The 23,127-nt window shown below is 30.8% G+C and overlaps 4 protein-coding genes across 5 annotated transcripts; 1 reads left to right on the top strand and 3 right to left on the bottom strand.

Annotated features, from left to right (window-relative positions):
• The first annotated feature begins 1,014 nt into the window (after positions 1–1,014).
• Positions 1,015–1,824, top strand: LOC114386364 (RING-H2 finger protein ATL74-like). Its single transcript, XM_028346363.1, has one exon. It carries the CDS (start codon positions 1,101–1,103, stop codon positions 1,608–1,610), a length of 510 nt encoding a protein of 169 aa, XP_028202164.1. The 5' UTR covers positions 1,015–1,100; the 3' UTR covers positions 1,611–1,824.
• Positions 1,825–4,434: 2,610 nt separating this feature from the next.
• Positions 4,435–9,768, bottom strand: LOC114388726 (choline-phosphate cytidylyltransferase 1-like). Its single transcript, XM_028349373.1, has 8 exons — positions 9,539–9,768; positions 9,191–9,304; positions 7,494–7,589; positions 6,178–6,220; positions 5,729–5,884; positions 5,535–5,615; positions 4,934–5,044; positions 4,435–4,790 (listed from the first exon to the last, which is right to left on the bottom strand). Exons 1-8 carry the CDS (start codon positions 9,667–9,669, stop codon positions 4,668–4,670), a joined length of 855 nt encoding a protein of 284 aa, XP_028205174.1. The 5' UTR covers positions 9,670–9,768; the 3' UTR covers positions 4,435–4,667.
• A 2,072-nt stretch (positions 9,769–11,840) lies between these two features.
• LOC114387019 (eEF1A lysine and N-terminal methyltransferase-like) lies at positions 11,841–15,027 on the bottom strand. 2 transcript variants are annotated; one of them, XM_028347122.1, is made up of 9 exons: positions 14,648–14,816; positions 14,334–14,450; positions 13,984–14,052; positions 13,864–13,883; positions 13,718–13,770; positions 13,571–13,601; positions 13,367–13,445; positions 12,795–12,934; positions 11,841–12,064 (listed from the first exon to the last, which is right to left on the bottom strand). In XM_028347122.1, exons 1-9 carry the CDS (start codon positions 14,814–14,816, stop codon positions 12,053–12,055), a joined length of 690 nt encoding a protein of 229 aa, XP_028202923.1. In that variant the 3' UTR covers positions 11,841–12,052. The 2 variants fall into 2 exon arrangements, with proteins under 2 accessions (XP_028202923.1, XP_028202922.1); XM_028347121.1 differs by lacking the exon at positions 11,841–12,064 and adding an exon at positions 12,286–12,612 and having other exon boundaries at positions 14,648–15,027.
• Positions 15,028–16,415: 1,388 nt separating this feature from the next.
• Positions 16,416–20,878, bottom strand: LOC114388342 (protein TRIGALACTOSYLDIACYLGLYCEROL 4, chloroplastic). Its single transcript, XM_028348769.1, has 5 exons — positions 20,355–20,878; positions 19,073–19,319; positions 18,285–18,651; positions 17,579–17,907; positions 16,416–16,982 (listed from the first exon to the last, which is right to left on the bottom strand). The coding sequence occupies exons 1-5, from the start codon at positions 20,618–20,620 to the stop codon at positions 16,785–16,787; spliced, it is 1,407 nt and encodes a 468-aa protein (XP_028204570.1). The 5' UTR covers positions 20,621–20,878; the 3' UTR covers positions 16,416–16,784.
• Between the last annotated feature and the right edge of the window lie 2,249 nt (positions 20,879–23,127).

Genomic DNA, 23,127 nt, shown 5'->3' on the forward strand with positions numbered 1-23,127 from the left:
TTAAAATTCATATCATAGAACCGAGGAAAATATGACTTGCTTTTTAGGTCTGCTTTGAAGCGCATAAACAAAAAGGACGACAGTGGATTATCAACTAAGCAGCATCCCATGTCCTTAGCTTGGCCCACCAATTTCTCCATACTCTCAAGTCTCAATTACTATTCCAGCTAGCTCTCATTCATGTAATCAGTATTTTAGCATTTGTAATATATAAAATAAATGCTTATTTTATATAATTAAAGTTTGAAATAGATAAATGTTTTTAAATATATAAATTAGACTATAAATAAATATTTTTGAATATATAAATTATATTTTAAATTTATAATAAATAACTTATATAATATTTTATTTTAAATTTTAATATAATTGAGAAATTCAGATAAAAATAATAGATCGAACAAGATATGAGAATAAGAAAATTTCTTAATAACGTTTATCGTTGAAGAAAAATTTCTAAAAATACTCTCCTTGAATAATAACTTCTAAAAGCATCATCATTCAATATAATTAAATATTGATTTAAATGTTTTTCATTCATGTTGTGTACTTTTTTTCTGTTTATTATCTAAAAAATATACTTTTTCCATTTTATTACCTCACATTTTCCAAATTTTGTTTTTTCATACCAGTCATTACATTTAACTTATTTTATGGATTAAGACTAACGGTATCAAAAATAAATTTTTTAAAATGTCAAATAATAAAATAAAAATATATATTTTTAGGTATTAAACTAAAAATGAAATATATTACATGTATGAAAAACATATTTAACCCTTAAATATTTTATCATATTTAACACATGAATCAATTGATATAAGATTATTTTAGTTTAATTAAATATTTTAAATTCGAGTTTTCAATAAGTAATTACATTAAATACAAAAAAATTATCTATAATAAATTATCCATAATAGTTCTATAGGCAGAATTATTTCTAGCACCTTCTATAACAAAAATATAAATATTCTAATTTATATATAGAGGGCCTTGCTTGCAAGATATACTACCTTAGTCTTGGTGATTGTATTGTATGCATCTATGTGTCGTCCTTTCCATGTTCATCACTTTGTTCACGTTCCAAATTCTCCACCTTGATGGCTGAAACTCACTCATTCACTCACACTCCCTTAATGACACCCACTATCAGCCCCACCAGAAGCAAACCATGCAACCCTCCAGAACACAGCATCAACTTGATGGTTGTGTTAGCAGTCATAGTGTGTGCCTTCCTATGCGCTCTTGGTCTCAACACAATGCTGCAATGTGTGTTCCAATGTGCCAATCGCATTCTCACGGAGCCCCTTCAGTGGATTGCCTCAAGGAGGCTCAATTCTGGCCTCAAGAAGACAGAAATGGTGGCTTTGCCAACCTCAACTTACACTCATTCTTGTGCCTCTCCATCTTCGCCCTCCAATAATATTTGTGCCATTTGCTTAACGGAATTCTCTGATGGGGATAGGATAAGGTTCCTGCCAAACTGCAATCACCGTTTTCACGTTGATTGCATTGATAAGTGGCTGCTTTCTCACTCTTCTTGCCCAACTTGTAGGAACTTGCTCAAGCCCACTGATTCAGTACACTCCTTGCATACTGTAGTATCATAGTTTGATTAATTTTTTTTTAGATTACTAAAACTTAAGATGATTTTGATTCCAGAGACTCATCAAGATCTAGACGAATCTCAAGGTTTCAAAAGAACTTACATATTACCTATGATCAATAAAGATTCTCACCTCGACAACAAAAATTAAACACATATTCTTATGAGATATGAATCTATCTTGTCATATATATGAACCAACCTTTTGGCTAGTTTGATTAATTATTATAGCTCAGCTATATATATATATATATATATATATATATATATATATATATATATATATATATAGTATGCATATTTTTGTATGGTTAGTACCAAGTAGACATATGTATCTGTTGTAAGGCTAGTGTAGCATGTGTTATATACGAGCCTACTCTTACAAATTGCCACCGCAGCATAGTTTTATAACCATGGGAAACCTTTATTTGCAGGATGTGAACCTAGTGTATCGATAACTTTCGGAACAAAATGCATAATGTCATTGGATCGCATGTTATTGTCGTGTTTGATCGGTTTTTAATTTATTTTATTATTTGTGGATTAAATAATTTTTAGTTAGTAGATATAATAATTTTTGTTTTTAGTGGTTTAATTTATTTTTTTTACTGGTGATGTATTATTTTATACTTTAAATAGTCTCTAATATCATTTTGTACTAATAAAGTGTAATGAGTTTACTCTAACTAATCAAATTTATTTGTTTGTTAACCAAAAAAACAAAGTGTTATCTCTTGAAAATGATTTATATGGAAGAGGAAAAAAATGAAAAGAAATATTTAAATTAAAGTAGAAAAAAATTGTGAAATTCATACATAATTTTAAAATTTTGTCTTTTTTTCTTTCTTATTTCTTCACTAGTAAACACACACTAAATGATAAAAGATTGAATTGTATTAATTCAGATTTAATATTATTTTTAAATTGAACCAAAATGAACTACAAATTCATTTATTATCAGGTTGAATAATTTCTTACCACGAAAGCAACTTATAAGAACTCCCGAAAATCTCAATTGTCAAGCTTAGAAGTTAGAGTTTGAGCCCATAATGAGGTAGGTTCACTTTAAAATGTTTGCTACAAGATAATTGTCTCGTACATATATAATCATTATCAGTATTTAAGGAAGATAAGGGTGGAAGAGATCATCACCACAACCACTAGTTAGCAGGGAAATCGTGACAACATCTTGAGATAGAAACATAAGGATGAATCAATAAGCATTCTTATTTTCTTTTCTTTTTTTCAATTTTTGTGTGAATTTAGAATACCTTTTAACCGATAACTCAATTTTTTTTTATGTAAACTCATTTTTTTTTTAAAAAAGCATAAAATTTATCTAAATAACTTTTACACCTCTTAATTATTTTTTTCTATACATACAAATAAAAATTAAACCTTAATTATCATAAGGTCCAAACTATAGTCAAGTGTGTCGGGCTTTGTTATCGTCGTCCTTCTCTCCAAATGCATATTCTCTTCTTTCTAAATGCATATTCTCTTCCGACATATCCAAGTGTGTGATAAAGCCACATTTGTCCCATCACTTTGTGCGGATTAGGATTTCGTGCCTTTACAAGAAGAAACAAGAAAACTACGATTTAGAACTGAATTATGTTAAAAAGAATCATCATAAGTGGTCCCATTGGCACAATGTCTTGATCCGTAAAATGATCTAAGAAGTGTTTTAAAAGGATAGAAAAAACTGTTGTATTTAAATATATTAGCAATTTAAAATTTTATTTCATATATTTATTTTAAAATGTTCGATAGTTTTTTTCTTAAATGTGGTTAAAAGATGAGATTTTATTTAAGGTAATCATTCAATTTCTTAGACAAAAACTAATCACTGACAAAATGAATAAATATTTTACACAATAACATGATAATTAAAAAAATTCAATAGTTTTTAGTTAGTGTTAAAGACAAGCTAAATAAAATAAAATAAAAAATCTGAACAATAATGAAGAGATGAAAACTCAATAAACGACAACACCCAGCTGATCTTGGTTGATGGTGCTTTGCTCTATCCAACTTTCGCGTGGGAAGACAACCTATCTGTAACAGATACTATGATTTTCTTTTTTTGGTACAGAGATATTATGGTTTATATAAATGTTGTTCGTATGAAAAATATATGTTTTTATTAAAAATATTGTACATGTAATAAATGTTTTTAATAAATTTATATTTGTAATTATTTAAAATTAATCTTTTTTTACAAAAATTAAAATTAATTTTAAAGATTAAAATTAAAAAACTTCATACAATTTCATTTCATAAACCATTTGACTTGTTTATAAAAAAATTTCAAATATTAATGGATAGATAAAGCTAAACATTTATAACTATTAGCTAAATTGACTTTTAATACTTAGATTTCATCACATTTTAACTTTTCGTTAGCAAACTTATTATTTCATCACATTTTTATTTTTAGCATCACATAAATTCGTACCAACAAACATTTTTCATTTCATCCTTCAGTTTTACAAAAAAGACTTGGGATGAACCGAAGCTACCTCATTTCAAGGCTGAGACAAGGAACAAACCGCATACCTCATCGAGAAAGTAATGTTTTTAGCAAATGTTATTTCATTTCGTAATACTTTGTCATGTGATGAAGTTATAAAACTAATTTGGTGGTTGAAGAGAGGAAAGGAGAGGGAGAATTCGTCATTTTGAATCCTTTTCACTAACAAAATCTAACAAATTAACAATTCACATTTGAAAAAAAAAAAAAAAAAAAAAACTTGTCATGTGATTTCCTTCCTCGTGAAGAAAACCTTGTCATAGCCGAAAAAAAAGTAAAATAAAAACATGATTAGTTGAAGTCTGCCCCACCGGGTTACTCTCAAAGCTACCTTCTTTTTTAACTAGAAATAGATATCAATCAAACTATGTATGTACAATGGCAAATAATTTACAAACCATCTTGCATATGTATGACTTATCCACTGTCTTTATTTCTAGTAACATTCGAATAAACATTGTCATTACAGAAAGGATAGCTTACTTATGGGAATGTTCGGAACCTAGAAACACGAGTTTATTTGTCACTTTAGTCTGTGTAGTATTCATCATCATCATCATAGAATTCATCATCATCCCACTCATCATAAAGAAGAGATTTCAGCTGCTGTGCCTTTAATTGTTCCTGTATTCTGTCTCTGATTGCTGTTCCCTATAATATCAGTAAACCAACCAATTAATCCATCAGAAGATCTACAATGCAATAAGTAGGGATGAACAAGATCACAAGCAAATATTAATCACTTGTTATTGTTATATAGTAAGCAATCTTTGGAGAGCTAAAAGGGATCCTACCATTTTGTGGCAACCTTCTTCAAACATCTCGAGAAATCCAGCAACCAACCGATCAGCGTTTTCGACCCATTCATTAGGGTGCATTCCAGCGATTTTTCCCACTGTTTGAATCTGCAAAGTTCAATAACATAGCCTTACAGTCAGATATAGTAGGTCATATGGGATTTCCCCATTTTCTACCCCGATCGAGTATCCTCTCTCGTCATGTGAGAATCAAATCATGCATATTGAATTGGAAAAGATTTAAGGAATAAAGATTATACTTAACAACGTGAGATTTTTTTACTGTCCCTTCAACAAGTGACAGAAAATTCCTTCAAGTAGAAACAGAAAAAGAATGACAAATATGTAATAGCAGTGGTCCAATGAGATTAATCCCTCTAAAGTGAAGACATGTGTAAAGTGAGAAAGCGAAGGCCTACCTACCATTGATTTAAAGTAAGTTATGCTTACAAAATGCTTTAGTTCAAATCAATGGTTAGTGGATATGCTCTCTGAACTATGGTAACCTTTCTCAAAGACTCATGTGCCAACAGTTGCTGATGCAAATTCAAAGCAAATGATAATAGCTAATAGGATATTTCATGATCAACGTTGTTACCTTCTTTCCTACTTTCTCTTGTTGTTTCTTCACTCTCTCCTGCAATTTTTTAAGTCCCATGTTCATTCTCAACCTCTTTTCCTGTGAACAAGACATTGTGTAAAGCAAGAAAGCAAACCAATAATGAAACCGATTACTAAAACATGAAAATTGTGAGAGCAAGCAAAACAAAGATGCTAATCAAAAGAACAAACCTTGACATAGCTGACACCTAGCTCCTTTCTTGTATAACCACGGTCCAAATTACGCATTACATATTGATTATAATCTTTGATAATTCTCATAATGATATCAGATGTAGAAATTCCATCAGTTCGCTTTGTTTCCTTAAATTTTCCAACAGACTTAACCTATATAAGAAATTAAAAGTCACAAGACCATAAGTGGCAGCTGTAAAGTTTGAGATGGTTTCAAACAGTCTTAATTTGATACAGAATGACATCATTAAAGGTGTAACACTGATGAAAAAATTAAACAAATAAAATGCAGTAAGCCATAGGCCAATCAGCATATATTCGAAGAAAAAAAGGCACAACAAACTGAGTGATGGGTGAAATAAAAGTGAATGTCACCAGAGAGAGGGGAAGAAAGCAATTCAATATTTGAAACTAATTCAGAACATAGTTCTATCACTTGAACTTACATATTCATACACATCCTTTCCAGCTCCACTTGCATCAGCATAACTATTGTAATAGAATAAGGAAGGAAGTAATAACATATATGAGAACATATAAGAACTTGGAGAAAATGGTATCAGTCAGAATATACTGAAGAGTTATAAATCAAGGAGAACAGTATCACACAGATAGAATAGAAGCATCACAGAACAACCAAGTGAAAATAATAACAACAACAATGATAGTGTAATAATGAAAACTCTTAACACAGATACTTCAAAGTTAGTAACGTATTTGTATTGTACCCATACTGGATACCAATACATGCATTATACTGCTGCCTCCATCCCAGAACTTGGGTGTCTTATATTCTAACTTCATATATTATTTTCTTTGAATAGAGATGAAATTAATATCATAACTTGAATTATATAACATTATTGTTTAAAGTTGACTACAGTAATGCTAAAAATGAGATAATGATGACAAATAAATATAAATATTAACTTATATGAAGGGAAAAAAAAAATCAACAAAAATAAATTAATAAAATATAAGAAACATATAAATATAATTATATTTTTATTTAATATACATTGTGGTACTCATATCTTAATTTCTTAAAAAAAAACTATCATATCTACATATTGTATTGTATTGTATTATACCCAATACTGTATCCGTATCTGTGCAACATAATAATAATAATAATAATAATAATAAACCAATGAAAACACAAAATCATCCAACATGAGTCCTAATTTTACAATAGATGTAAGCAAAAACTGATTAAATTCATGAATCACAACTGACACCAGAAAAAGAGAAAGCACTGTGATATAAATTTCAAAGTGCAAGCCATGATTAAAAAAAAAATAGCCACAAATAAATTACAAGGGCCAAGATTTGTCATAATTTTAGAACCTTGTAGTAATAATGCAAAGGACTGGGAGTTCAAATTCGACCTCCCATTAGGTGAATTCAGAATGCCAAATTGTGACATACAGTTCACGATCAATGAGTTGCATGCATGCAGATATAACAAGCCTCAGCCATGTTTTGTCTTATACTTTTAGGAATCTATTGTGTCCCTGTGTTTGTGTCGGACTCGTGTACTTTTATCATAGTTTCATATCTATGTCATGTATTTTATCCACGCTTCCTACTTAAGAACTCTAAACTTTTCACATCACAGCTGCAAGAACCAAGAATGTCTGTACATCCATTCAGTGTCAAGTTATTCTATTCTGGTGTTGATAATTTTTCATCAAGAAGTCACAAATTTTAAACCTTGATCAAATACAAAGGAAAGCACTAGCCTGGGGCTGGTTAACCTTACGGAAGACTATCATGTGCCACATAGTCAATTTGATGCTTGTCAAGGAACTCCCGAGAGATTACCCATGGCGCATCTGGAATAACTTCATCAACCCACCTGGAGCAAGTACAATTCAAAATATTCACACACTGTAATGCACTAATACCACAGTGAAAGCAATTAATTGAAGTGAAAATGAAAAGTTCCAATATACTGTAATCAGGAATTTAAAAGCAATTTAAGTGATTCGAACAAATGGACTGAATTTATAAATTTTCTTTGGAAGATTTCAACCACTAGTTAGATTTTAGGAGACAACAAAAGCAAAGAAAACTGGAATTTATTAAGGATGAAGAAAACTGTTTTAGTAGTAAAATCTATTGGAAGTAAAACCCATCCTCCAAAGCAAAACTAGATGAAACAATACCACAGGTCTACAGCCATATGTACAAATAAACTGAGGGTTCCGAAATCCAATAATTTGGTCAGATCAGCTCCAAAAAAAAACATAACATCTGAAATCAGCTATGAGATGCAACTCAAGAATCTCAGCAACAGGATAGGATATGAAAAAATTAACATGCATTTCTAATGGCATCTGAAATTTTCTACGGCCACAAAGGCACCAAAGAACTTCAAGTCTCCGGCATTCCATATTGGCATGAATGTACTCAGGTAGCCAGTCATCTGAGTCCAAAAACACTAGCTTGAATAATGGAAACAAAAAAAAATGGCATACATGACTTGTCTATACTCTAAAATCAAAACTATAATCTCATATGTATACTTTCATAGTAATGTATCATGGTCAGAAACCACACAATCAGTTTCCCAGCAGTGTAGTGAAAGAAAGGGCAAATAATTTTGCTACACAACACAAGCCATCAAACTATATTCAATAAAAATCTAACCTGAAGCAACTATAATTATTAAGTTTAAAACCTATGCACTGATAATGTAAAGGGAGTTTACACTCTCAACCAATTAGAAAGAGTAAACCACTATTTTAGTCCATGAAAGTGTATAGTGCTATCACATTAGTACCTGAAACTAAAGAAATTTCAAACAAGTACCTGAAACTAAAGAAATTTCAAACAAGTACCTGAAAGTGCAATCTGTCAATTACATTAGTCCAAGATTAAAAAACAAAGTGACTTAAGTAATAATATTCATATATATTTAGAGACCAAAATAACAGTAAATGATTAAACTTAGGACTTAAACAAAACAACTGAAAATTTCAGGAACTTATATAGAATTTCCCTAGTTTCAGAGACTATTATGACAACATTATACACTTTCACGGACTAAAACGATGGTTAACTCAGTTAGAAATCACAGTGGAGATGACTTTTAAGGTAATTATTGTAAAAGTCAATAAAATTGCCATATATGACAATTCCTGATTGGTTGACCGTGTATAAACCCTTTATATTGTTTGTGTAAGTACTATTTATAGTGTGTTTGGATGAGATTTATGTAGAAAATAATCAATTAATTTTTTATGGTGAAGGCAAAGCAACTTCTACTTTTTCATGGTGTCACCATGATTTTGTGGGATAAAATTGATTCTTGTGATCCAAACACACTATTAATCAATTCTTTGATAAGATAGAAGCTTTCTCAGGAAGTGTAGAGTAAAAGTTGGAACATAAGCAACAATGAGTCAAAAATTCAAAGCCCAAAAGCCAAACGAGGGAAAGAAAAAAGGAAAAAACCTGCAGTGGCGAAGAGACTCATAGCGTTCCTTCTCAGTCATGACAGTTTTGCCTTTATACTTATGTGTGATCTCATCATTGCAGCATCCAACAAGGAGATAAGTGTTTGGAAACCTTCAATTAAGATAAAGCCAAAGGAATGAGAAAGCATGAACAAATTAACCAAATTAGGGGTTAGTTAGTTAGTATAGTGGAAGTCAAGTTTAGTCCACGAACATGCAGCAACCAACCCAGAAAGCAACAAAAGATGGGGTTGAACTCAAAATCATAAAAACGAGTTCTTTTCAAATGAAAAATGAAGTACAGGGAGATGGGTAGAGAAAAAAAAAAGGGTGGTTGTGAAATTACAGTTTTTTGGCTTGCTCGAGAGAACGGGCATGGCCGAAGTGAAAGAGATCATAAATCCCATCAGCATAGACTCGAACAGGAGGAGTTGGAGTTTCCTTATTTTCCACAACTTGGCACTCTTGTTCTTCCATCACTATTTTTTCTGTGTCTGTGCCTATGTTTGTGTGTGTGTGTGTGTGAAGGAATGAAGAAGAGTGCGTGTGCGTGCAAGTCAGGTCCAAGATCTGGCCACGATGACCATTTGATTTGGACCCACCTCAGACCCGCCCAACTAGATGATGGATGAAACGGATAGAAATGGACCTAAAATTTAATGTTCCTTTAGCTTTAGGAAAGAAGAAAAAGATGAAAGAAAAAAAATAGAAATTAAGATGATTATATTTTTGTAGAATATGTTTTCATACTGAACTTTTTTGGTTAAGCTTGGTTTTAGTTTCTGAACTTTAATTTTTTTTTTATCAATTTGGTTTTTAAATTAAAAAAAAAAACAGGGTTTTTGTTACTCCTCATAGTCAAAGTTATCTATGAGGATAGATTAAAATTATTATTTTTATAAAGTTCTGAACCAAATAGATCAAATTTAAAGTATTACAACTAATATCAATTTTTATTATAAATATAGAAATTAAAAATATATTTTTATTTGCAAGGATACACATTGAACGGTGTAAAAAATATTATGTAAAATATTTTACATTATCGATACATAGACATTAAACTTATCTTTAATAATTATAATACTTGAATTTTTAGCTTTTTATTAAGATCCTGAGGTATTATTATTTCTAATAAATTTGACATTTTAAGTCTATTATGAGATTAATCTTTAATTTAAAATTTAGTTATATTTAAAGTTTTTTATCCCGTTCTAAGGATAAATTAAGATTATTTTCATAACTTTAGCGTGTGTATTAGAATTGAATCACACTCATTGGATAAAAAATAAGATGATTCCCAAAGTTATTTGATTAAAAGAAAAGGGAAAAATGAAAGGGAAAAATTTTACTTGTTTGATTGTTTAAGAAAGATGAGAAAAATAAATATGTATATAATATAAAATGACATAAATAATGTCTTCTAGTTTGAATTTTTTTTTTTTTTTCGATTTCCCTCTTATGCAACATTTGTCACTCACCGACGGACGATTCTTTCTATATTTGCAATGTCATACTCTCTGTGAAACATGGGTCCCAATAAATTATGCCGTGGAATAAACTTCAATGATTGTATTTATGTGCAAGCCAAGCCAAAATTGAATGGAATAGATTCTGAGTCTAGAATACCATTCCTTTTATATGACTAACCAAACATAGGCCAGATTACACAATTATCATGTAGATTGTGAAACATGGGTCCCAATAAAAATACTCTTTTTTCCAAGTGAAAGATCTGAGTGACCTAATTTACACATCTGTTGGCATCACCATAGACATGGGAAAAGATTAAGGATATCAGTCAAGATAGGTAGAATGAGTGGCATGCAGGAAATCCCAAGTTAATGCAGTTGAATGGGTGACATGTGTATTTTTAGTGGAAATTCATCTACCGACTTCAATAGTATTTTTTTTAAGTAAACATCAGAAAAAATTTATAATAACTCACCTATTATATTTAATCAATCAATTTTAATAGTATTAAGTATTAACAACTTCAAATTAAAAAATATATATAATTAGAGAAAGATTGTGACACTCATTTATTTATTGAGTTACTCACAAAAGTAAACAGCTCTTTTAAATGTGAGATCATATTAAAATTTTATAATAAAATATTTAGCTTTTTTATAAATAAAAAGTTAAACAAGGATGTCAAAGTTTCTCCTCTGTACAAAAAATAGGGAAGTGATGTCCACAGATATGGGCAATAGGCACCAGCAATGGTGGATCGATGATGAGTTTGAATCTATTTGTTCGTATTTATTTTTTCACTCTCACTATTTTATTTTGTACTTCCAATTGTATTTTGAAAAATCTATTTCAAAATGAAAATTTGTATTTTAAAATGAACTTTTCAAAATACAATAGGTGAAATACAAAATGCAATAGCCTTATTTGTTTTGATCTCTGCAAAAAATGAGACGGGTTTATATTTAAAAAAATAAGTTTAAAATTTTAATTTTCATTCCTGGTGAATTTTATCAAGTTTGAAGAAACCAGCTAACCCACAACACCAGCTTTTTACAATTTAATTTACTTACACATTTTTTTAATAAATTATATATTAATTTATTAATTATATTTTAACTAAAAAATATAAAAATAAAAAATAACAAAAAAAATTAAGAATTAAACAATATATTTAGTTAAGTAGAGAATCTTTTATGGTTCATTTGTGAACGGAGAATGAATTATCCTTATCATGAACAAAAGTCTATAATTCTTTTACAGCTTCTGTTTTAGTTTGGATTTTTTTTTTTTATTCTTGATCTGTTCACCATTATTGAAGCAGTTGATGACACACTATAGGGTCCTCAAGGATATAGGAGTGTATGTTCTGGTAATTGCTCCTCTTTTTTTAAGCATTGATCTGCATTCAGAATTTCAGATTTACTCTCCAATGGATACAATGTGTCTTTGCATTTCGATATATTATATGGATAAATTCACCAAATTTGAAAGTACTAATTGGTTCCTTGATGTAGAAGCAAGTGTGAAAAACGGAAATTATCACTAAATTTGCATCTAATAAAAGCTTGAGATTTGAGTAATTGGCGGCATAAAAAAAAATCGACATTGAAAAGGCTTAAAATATAAGACAACAATGGCCTGTTATTTCTAGAAAATTCTTGAGAATTTAGAAGAAAAATACATTTTGACAATGCATTACAAATGGTTCAGTTAACGGAAAAGTCATGGAATCAATCAAATTTGAAATTAAAGAAATGCTGCTGTCTTAAGATCACACTGCAAAAATCATAATTTGTATGGTCGCAAAGAAAAGTTTTTTTGACTTAGGAATTAACATTACAAGTTCTAGGATCAACTATAGTAGCATGAATTTGTAGAGTGAAAATGCATGTCTCCCTCTCTAAACAGCCCCAGTCATGCATTTGTGTTTGAGTTAGCAGAAACTTCCTGGCAGAAGCATTATATCCAAAATGATTAGTCCAAACGGGCAAAAAATGCACAAAGCTACACTCAACTTCGCTCAGAAGTGTGAATTTCAAATCATGAAGCTTAGTGGTTTATAAAAGTGGTATGTGACATGTACTATTGACCAAGGACATAACAAGCCTAAGTACTATGAATGTGAGTACCTTGGTGCAAATATATATATAATGGACATCCGGATTCTGTCCTAGGGCTTCCTCCACAGAGCTTCCATCATCGTTGAGTGGAACCGGTTTTGTCAGCTCCCAAACTGGATTATCAGATTTCTCTTCTGAGGCAAGTTTCTCTGCATATACCATGACTAGGGCTTAATTTACACTCAATTGTGAATGGACAAAACTAAAAATGCATATATACTTGATTCAAGAGTAAAAAATTAGCAATTTAGTAAGAAACACTAAGTAGGATGCTTTAAGGGGAAAAGATTAATAAAGCATTTGTCATACATCAAAAGCTAAATGGCAATGCCTCATGCACTAAACCAGCAAGGAAGTAACCACTAATTCAGCAAATCCCCAATCCCCACAACAATAATGCATTTTAGTTTGCAAGTATTACTCATGTGGGACTTCTGAATTACTACTACAAAAGTAAATGACACAACTGGCAAAACTAGAAGCCAGTAGACACACATATGAAAGATATAGAACAGAAAAAGTTTAATAGGTTCATAAAACTTGGAATAGAAAATCACATTGACATTAAGATTCAAGCCAACCTATCACATGAAGTTTTATTGTCCAAGAGCATGATTCCCGTAGCAAACGCAGGCGATATAGTGGAGCTCCGTATGTCACCTGCAATTATTACAAGCATTCAAGGCTGATCAGGTGAAATGCAAAGACATATTCTATCCATATTGGAGGAGAGTAGATCTGAAATCTGAATGCAGATCAATGCTTAAAAAAAGAGGAGCAATTACCAGAACATAAACTCCTTTATCCTTGAGGACCCTATAGTGTGTCATCAACTGCTTCAATAATGGTGAACAGATCAAGAATAAAAAAAATCCAAAATAAAACAGAAGCTGTAAAAGAATTATAAACTTTTGTTCATGGTTTTATTATACCTCCAAATCTCCTCAAGCATTTTTGTAGCATTCTGCCTTGAATTATTTCCACACTACAAACAAAAACATGCACCAACCAAACTATTTTAAATAAGACTTGTCAAACATACAAGCATTCCAATGAGCATTACCATCACTACACTCACCAAGATAGAGTCAAGAGTCCCTGAAAAACAAAATCAAACAGTATCAGCACAATCCATTGTCCAATGGGCCCTAATTAAAATAAAAACATATAAAAAATTATAATAAAACAATAAGCACACCTTTGTCAATAACAGCACCAAAAGACCCTGATTCAAAATCACTCATATCTCTGGCATCCATTTTCATAACTGCCCAATTATTAAGGATAGTTCACCCTCAACATTGTCATTACCATCTCAAAAGTTAAAATCTATAAAAGTTCACTATTTCAAAGATGAATTTAATTAAAATATACTAAAAAATGTTATCCCATCACAAATTACCATCACGTAAGATAAGTTTGTCGAAAGCCGTCACAATTCACAAGGATAAACATCTGATCAGTTGATAATGTGAAATAAATTAAACTAATTTATAATTCCATAGCATGGAAAATTGGCACAGCTAAATCACAAAGCAGGAAGGATACATTTCAATTTGGGGCAATCTTGGTGTTTGGTTTTCATAGCTTTAATGACCACCGAAGATATATCAATGTTGACAACATCCGTGTAACCGCCATCAACCACCATGCCTTCGCTGAACGCTGCAAGCACACCAAAATCAAAATAATTTTTTTTGTATTCAAAAACCAACAAACCAACAACCCCCAAAACATAAAAATCTAATCTTTACCCAATCCAAACAAAAGGGTAGGTACCCTTTAACGAGATCTGAAGAAAAAAAAAATCAAAAACAGAAAAAAGAAAAAGATGGGTATGAATGGAGTGAAGAAGAACGTGCCTGAGTTGCCACAACCAACAACGAGAACGGGTTGGGCAGGAGGGACATAAAGGTTGGTGATTGGAGCCAAAGTGAGGTACTTTTGGTACCAATCAAAGGGACCAGGTTCGTTGGAGTAGCGGTTGTCCCAGTACCATGGTTCACCGTAGGCTTGGGTACTCGTTGTCATCACTATTCACTCTCTCTCTCTATATATATATTTGTTGTTGTTGCGGGAATTGAATTGAATCTTCTTCAAGTGTGTGTGACTCCTATTATAATCCAATGAATGATGAATGCCTTATGAGGAAGATGTTGCAGTCACGAGTTTGTTTTTGTTCCGAATCTTGAAAGGGAAATGAAAATGGAACAAGATGAGGGAAGAAAATCAAGAAACGAAAGCAACATCTAGTTCTATGACGTGTCATGCCACGTTGTGGTGAGTGATTCTTGTGTTGTCCGGCACTATAGTTACATTCTCTTACGGAATAAATAAATAATTTTATTGGATTTAATAATGTTTATAGAATGATTAAAACTAACATTTTAAGAGTTTAATATTTTATGTATTATCAATATAAAATATTTAAATTTTAAAATAATTGTTTTTATAAATTTTAAAGCGATAGTTATTATAAAAATTTACGAATATATCATGTTAGTATAGCAGCTTGTAACTGAATAATATATCATTTTATATTGTGAGTTTATAAATTATTTATTTTTTTTGTTTGTAAATTTAGTTTTCCAATTTATTAATTTACAACTATTTAAATTTTATAATTATCTTCACAAACCCCCACTAATTTTTACTATCGTTTTTTTTATATAAAAAAACATAAAAAAACCATTTCTGTTTCCCGCTATTAATAATAATAATAATAATGACACTTTCCTATTCCAGCTTCAAATTATATCTAAGAATGTGTCTCAATCTCGCCGATAATCACGAACTGATTTGCCAATAATCAGTAACCAAATGTCGTTTGTTTGAGCAATTGATGTGCTACCTTTGATGTGATGCACATTACGTGGCACCAATGGACAAAGACAACATCAACATCTGTCTGATTAATGTGGCCACTGGCTACCACCCATATTACGACTACGATTAACAAAAAAGGGTACTGAATTTATTAATCCAAAATGCTATATATTTCTCACATTTATTTTGAGACTTTGTTGTTTTGGTGTAGTTTGTTTCATGATTGTTTTTTATTGCAACTTGCTTGTTAGCTTTTATGAATAGCAATTACTTCAAAACATAGTAATCAAATGATAATTACAAATTATCTCGTGTTATAAAAACTAATTTGGACTGACGGTCCTAAAAAATAGGATCAACTATGACGTCATCGAACCAACTTACAACCGAATTTAACCGGCATGAATTGGTCTCAAACTAATCGGATTTTCCATTTTTTCCAAAATTATTGAAATTATCATTTTTTATTTTCATCAGGAAATACTATCTGTTTCTATTTACAAAATTCAATTAACTACTTAATCAAAATTAAGAAAAATAATTAGTTTAAGTTATAGCAATAAATTTACCCTAAATTCAACTAAAAATATCATTATCATTAAATTTTTTTCTCTTTTAAATATATGTCAATATAACATCTCTTTTATTTAATTAGAGACATATTAGTCTAAAACTAAATAATACATGAGACAATATAAATTAGATCTTATATAAAGGAATAAATAACTTTGAAAAGTTAGATCTTATAAATAGGAATGGAATGATAGTAGTAAAGAGTATTTCATATTGATTGAACATTATAAATGAAATTGAAAACTTTGAATAATATAACATGAATATGTGAAGACATAATTATGCTCCTGCTGACATGACATCACTTCCTAGCTGAATTTGATGCCTAGCAAAATTAGTAACAAAAGAGTTTCACACCAATTTTGCAAGAATTTTTCATACAAAATGTTTACATTGATCATCCCGGTATTCAGTGAAATTTGATAGTTCTCTTCTTTCATAACTACAACTCCAATAGAGGTAGTTAAACAAGAGAAATTGTAAAAACACAAATCTATTGACAAGCCACAGGGCAACATAAAAATTAATGGACCTTTTACCAACTAGCTTTTGCAATTTAAGGAACAGAAGATATTTCTATAGTGCCTATCAGGCTATGGCTTATGTTTCAAAGAAACGAAGTTCTGCCATGAATTCTTGGCGTTTGGGGCAATACCATGCAACTGCTTTTGCTGAACCAAGTACTTGCAATGCATATTCCAAAGCAAATACTGGTTCCAGTGCATGTATCGGCCAATCAGGGTTCTTCAGATCAACTGTAATTCCTGAATCAACTCTAAAACTGACGGGACCAACGATCTGCAAGATACACATAAAAGGTGTTTTGGTTAACATTATGGCAAGCATTAAGAACCAAATGCTTGAAAAATTTTGTAGTGCAAGATTAGAATCATCATATCAGAAGAGCACAGATAGAACGAGCTGGAGGACGAGACCACGAGAGGCAGGATAGCGAAATTGAATTAAGAAATTTGATTCTTTTTAATAATCATAGCACATTTTCACTTTTGGACAAACAAAAGAAAACTATATAAATAAGAGCAAGTCTCTTTAGCAACTTTTTTACAAAGCAAATTTGGTCCTATTTCAATAAAGTTCTTCATAAGAACTCATAGGAGAAGAAAACAAGGTAAAATGAATCAACATTCTTCTACAAGTTAAAATCAACTTATGGTTTTTAACTTTTATAGGAACTCTCTCATCTAACCTCTACAAAAATTGAGTTACATAAGTTGATTTTAACTTATGGGAGAAGTTTAAGTCATTTTATCTTTTTATTTTCTCCTCCTAGTTTATGCAAATAGAACCAAAATGTCTTTTTAAGATGAAGCTTACTAATCAGCAAAACTTTTAAAACACTGAAATCAAGCAAATTTGTGAAGAATTGATGGTACCTGCTGCTGAAGTGATAGTGTAGCATTGGGTATAATCGCCTGAACAGCATCCATGCTGGGCTTTTGAGAATTGAGAAGATCTTGTGTTAAACCAGTTGCGGCTGAAAGAAATTTGAAACCAGAAGGAAAATCCAGTCGGGCCTGAAATCGGGTAAGATCTAGAAAAAGCCTTTGGAAATTTCCATGTTGGGCTGTAAATGAAACGGATGCAAATATATCTGCCAGAAAGGAAGACTTTATTCCAGAAGCCTGGAGAAAAAATCCCGGACTACCATCTTCTACTTGTGCTCTTGCCGAATTATCCCCAAAAGCAGTGGTTGCAGCAGCACCTTAGCATTAAAGAACTCAAGGAAATAATAAGCATACTCAAAAGTCAAAAAGCATTCACAGCTTCAAGTAACATGGAAATACTTGAGGTCAAAGATCCTCGTGATCAGTGCGGTGCCGATGTATTTGATTAGTTATTACTTTAATTATTATACCCTATTTGTACCCACTACCTAAGTCATACATCCTAAAGGCTCTCAATTCCTTTCATCCAATGATAACAAAAACATGAATTTGAAATGATAAGAAAATATCTGACAGTTTCCTCCCTTCTTAACTAGGCAAATGAATAGTTATCTAAAGTTCACAGCCAAGCATCCTTTTTATTCGGACTCTAGAATGTGTTGGTAAAAAATGTACAAACAAGGAGAAAATTTACCAATAATCCCCGAGGCTGACACATGAGGATTCGAAAGAAATATGTCATACGGTTGTACCAATTTCAACTTTTTAGCTTCACTTCTCCAAATATCAACTTTTTTCCTGTAAGAAAAGGCACTTTTGAAGGCCAAGCCAGGAAGTAGAGTAGGTGGTGGTACTCTATCATTTTGATTTTGAACATTTTCAAACTGCTTGGGTGACCCCGAAGTGTAGCGTGCACACAAATGGTAAGCGGTGGAAGAATCACTGGTAGTCACAGAAGCAAGATCAACTGCCATTGAAAATGGTAAATCCCAGTAATTACCAGTCGTATCAACAAAAAGTCCAGGATAAACTGCCTCAACTGTTAGATCATGATCTGGAAACTACAACCACACACCAATATAATTTTGTATTAGTAAAAAAGACCAAAATCTAGTTCAATTCATGTTAGAAAGTGACCACAGAACAAAAGAAAGTAGATCATTGGTGTAATTCAGATTAACATCAGTGACAAGGTGGGTAGCTAACATGGGATATATAATCAACTGATAATTGCAAAAGCCATCTTTGGGATGTAAACTTCATCCCCAGATACAGCAATTCATAATAACCAAATTCTTAGTAACTTCAACAAAACATGAAAAGTACATAACAATAAAATGGCCCATTTAACAGGTAGCTCCTCATCCAACACGACTGCCATAAAATTCTAGAACAACATACTTGCAGTAAACATTAAAAACCATCAAGAATAAAAACACTTAGAAGTTAGAAATGCATAAGAGGATATGTTCAAACGCTTACCTTATGATGAAAGACTGCTTTCCCACGAGGCTTTTCTGTATCTTCATATGCATCTAAGCCAAAAAGTAAAGTATCATCCATCCCTAACTGGAACTCTGAAGAGATACCCAACGCATACAAGGATTTATCCTGTAGATGTCTCCCAAAGGTTTTCAGCCAAGAGGAAAGCTCCTTTGGCTTCTCCTTACTGCTCTTAACAGAGGAAAAAAACCTCTGCAAATGGAACTGACCCAGTAAAAATACAAACCTGCAAAAATCTCACCTGAATATCAGCCACCATAAACCCCACCAGAATTGACAGACACACACAATTCACTTATGATGAAAACACAACTAATATTTACAACAACAAAGCCTTGTCCCATTAGGTGAGGTTGGCTACATGGATCAAACGGCTCGGTTAAAGACCAAATATTTAGAGATATTATTTAGGCTAAAACATAATTTTGGTCCCTCATTTAAATTTTGTTCCAGTTTGGTCCCCTAACTTTGAAAGGTTTCACTTTGGTCCCCTTAAATGTTTTAGACCAAGTTGATCCTTTTGTCAGTTTATCATACTAATCTGGTAAACTTGGTGACACATGACAAACTATGATAAATACCATACCAGATTATAATGTATGTCAGCCAAAATTAACATCAATAGTGCAAAAACCTGATGGAAGGACCATTTTTGTCTTACAGAGACAGTTTAAGAGACCAAACTGAAACATTTTAAACTTAGGGAACCAATACAAAACCAAAAATTCAGACACCAAAATTATATTTTAGCCTCTTATTTACCATGATGTCCCTCTTAAGAACTTCATTCTTGTCGGTGTCCCTCCCCTCCTCCTTTCCACACCACTATGCAATTCTCTTTTGCCGGATAAAATAATTTAGGTGAGTTAGGTCCGAGGGGCTCACCGGGCCAGGGTAGGCATCAAGACTTAAAGAGTGCTTACAAAGATTCTTACACATTACCCACCAATAAGGTCCTCACATCGGATGTGGGATATGAGTTGGTTCCTTACCAACTAGATCAACCTTTGTTGGCACACCACTATGCAATTCATTCTCCACACAACCAATAATTAGCATCACTAATTATACTAATGAAACAAAATTACTGACTTAGTTAATCATTTCCATAACAGCAAAACCATCCAATCCAAAATGCAACACAACTATGTCAAAAAAGAAAATTTCAAGACAAGGCCAGAAACGAAAAGGGGCGAAATTGATAACAAGATTGGAACTTTAAGAAATGGGGGGGTGAAGGAGGGGAGTGAAGTTAAGTTACCAGTTATCAGAAAAGGGGAGGGTGAGAAGACGGTGGAGAGAGAGGCCGTGGGGTTTGGCGCAGGAGGGAATGAGAGGGGCGTGCATGAAACGGTGCATGAATTGGAGCTGTCTGGGTCTGGAAAGCCTTGTCCCTCGCGAGAGAGACAAGGGAAGAGGGTCTCCAGGGACGGGACATGCCAACCCATCAAGGGTTTGGGGAGTGGAAATGTCCAAATCCCAGAACCCTCCTCCGTCCATTACCCATCTCAGTTTTCTCGTAGTCATCACACTTCAATCCAATGGAAATGGAATGGAATCAATCAATCAATCAATTGTTTCTTCGTCTTCTTCTTCTTCTTCTTCTTCACTCACTCTTCTACTATCTTTTTTCGCACTCACTCTTCAGTCTTCAGTCATAGTCAGCCACCCAATCATCATGTTATCAATACTTAAACCAAAATAATGAGAGAAATGAGAATTAGCCATAATTAGGAAAGATGGGAGATAGTGAGATACAGAGATTAGAATAGAACGTTTGAAGGGTCTGCAATTAGCATTATTTTATGACGCAAATTTTAGGATTCTATGGTCGTCTGCTCTGGTATTAATATATAAAAATAAGGATAAATAGCTAAATTTATCTTTAAATGTATCATGTTGATAAATTATGATTCATAATAAATGAAAAATATAAATTTAATTTTTAAATCTACAAAAAGTGAAACAAAATAATATTAAAGTTAAATTTATGATATTATTTTATTATTAAGTCGTAATATTTAAGTATCAATTTGATAATATATTATATTTTTTAAAATTAATTTGACATTATAAATTTAAAATTGAGGGACTATTTTATCACTAATGTCTATAGGACTGAATAAATGGCTAAATGACTAAAAGGGAATAATTCCTTTTAGAATTTACCAGGACAACTTTTGAATTAATATTCAAATAGGAATAAGTTACCACTTCCTGTTATGAAGCCATACAAATTGAACAATTTTAGTTTTTTTTTTTTAATTTTGAGCAAATTATACTTGCACCCCTGGAAATAACACTCATACACCCAATTTCACTCTCTTTTTCATCCTACATAAGACTTTCTTGTATTTTTACCATTCATTGTACTATGATCCACTAACATTATGAGACAAAAAAAAAAGTGAGAATGTAATTTACTCTTTAATTTTTTATATGAAGTTGTAAAATCTTTTATGACTTCAAAGTTATTCTTTTTTTTAATTATTTATTTGAATTCGTAAAAAGTTTAATGATTTTAAAGTCGTGTTAATTTAAAAGAAAAATTGAACAAACTCTAAATTAGTTTTAATTTATACTTTTTTATTTAATATTTTTTATATTGTTTTATTTAATATATTTTTGTATATTATTTTATTTAGTATTTTCTATATTTTTGTTACTAATGCTAATGATTATTATTTGTTTTATAAATTAGAAAAAATAATATAAACAAAAGACTTAAATTTAAATCAAAAAAATAAAAAAATACTACAAATATTTGTTTACGAGAAATATTAATGTAAGTTGATGTTTTACAACCAGATTTCTAACTATGCGACATGATCTCTCATCTTGTATCATTGTGTTTTATTTGCATTGTTTATTTTATATTAATGTATTATGTTATTTTTGTTTTAACAACTACTTTTATTACTAAGTTATTATATGTTGTTAATATTAAAATAATTTTATCAAATAAAATTAATTAATAATACTGTGTGAAATTATTAGTTTAGTTATGATAAATGTAAAAAAATAATTAAAAATATTTAAAAAGAATATAATATTATTTAATAAATTTTAAATTAATATAACTAAAAATATTTTAAAAGAATTTAACAGAACAACTATGACGTCGGAAAAGATTTTAAAACTTCATATAAATTCTTTTTGAAAATAAAAAAACAAAGTCGTCAATTTTTTAAGACTTCATAACCGGAAGTCATAAAAATCCTACGCCTTACCCCTATTTGAGTATTAATTCAAAATTTGGCCCCATTTGTAAATTCCAAAAGAAATTACCCCTTTTGATCATTCGGTCCTTCTCCCACTCAGAAATTAAATTTGAATTTTTCATATTCTAGAGACTAATTTCTCCACACTTCAGACTTTTAAAGACAAATTTAATTATTTATTCTAAAATTAATTAATGTAATGTTAAAATTAAATCGATCTTTAGTGATTTTTTATTTTTTTAAAAAAACTTTTAAATGGATTTTAAAATTATGATTAATTTGATGGTGAATAAATAAATTAACATAATGGAGAAGCTAATAACTGTTATGAATTTATGATTCGATTTTAAAGATGACATTTACTAAAAATGTGATTTATGTATAATAAAAAAATATCAATATAACTTCAAGTAATCGTCGAGAGGAGTAAAACAAAGTTTCATATTTTACAATAATAAAATACTGTAAAGATGCTACAATAATGTAAATTTAACCAATAACCATATCATATTATCATTGGGGTCTTCATTGAATGAATTAGGACAGTTTTATTTTAATTTCTGTTCAATCTAGAATATTGATAGCAATTTTGTTTAGACTTGAGTCCAACCTTTCCAAAACTAAATAATGAATGAGCTAAGATTGAAGGAACCCAATTGTTAACATGATATAAAATTTAACATTATGTACAATTAATCTATGGAAATAAAGAAAAATAAAACAAATTAAAATATATTCTTTGATATATATTTCAAAACAAATAATATTTACATAAAATGTATAATATCTTATTTAAAATAGTATTTAGTCAAC

This window comes from Glycine soja, chromosome 15 (genome assembly GCF_004193775.1).
Source record: "Glycine soja cultivar W05 chromosome 15, ASM419377v2, whole genome shotgun sequence".
Lineage (NCBI taxonomy): Eukaryota > Viridiplantae > Streptophyta > Magnoliopsida > Fabales > Fabaceae > Glycine > Glycine soja.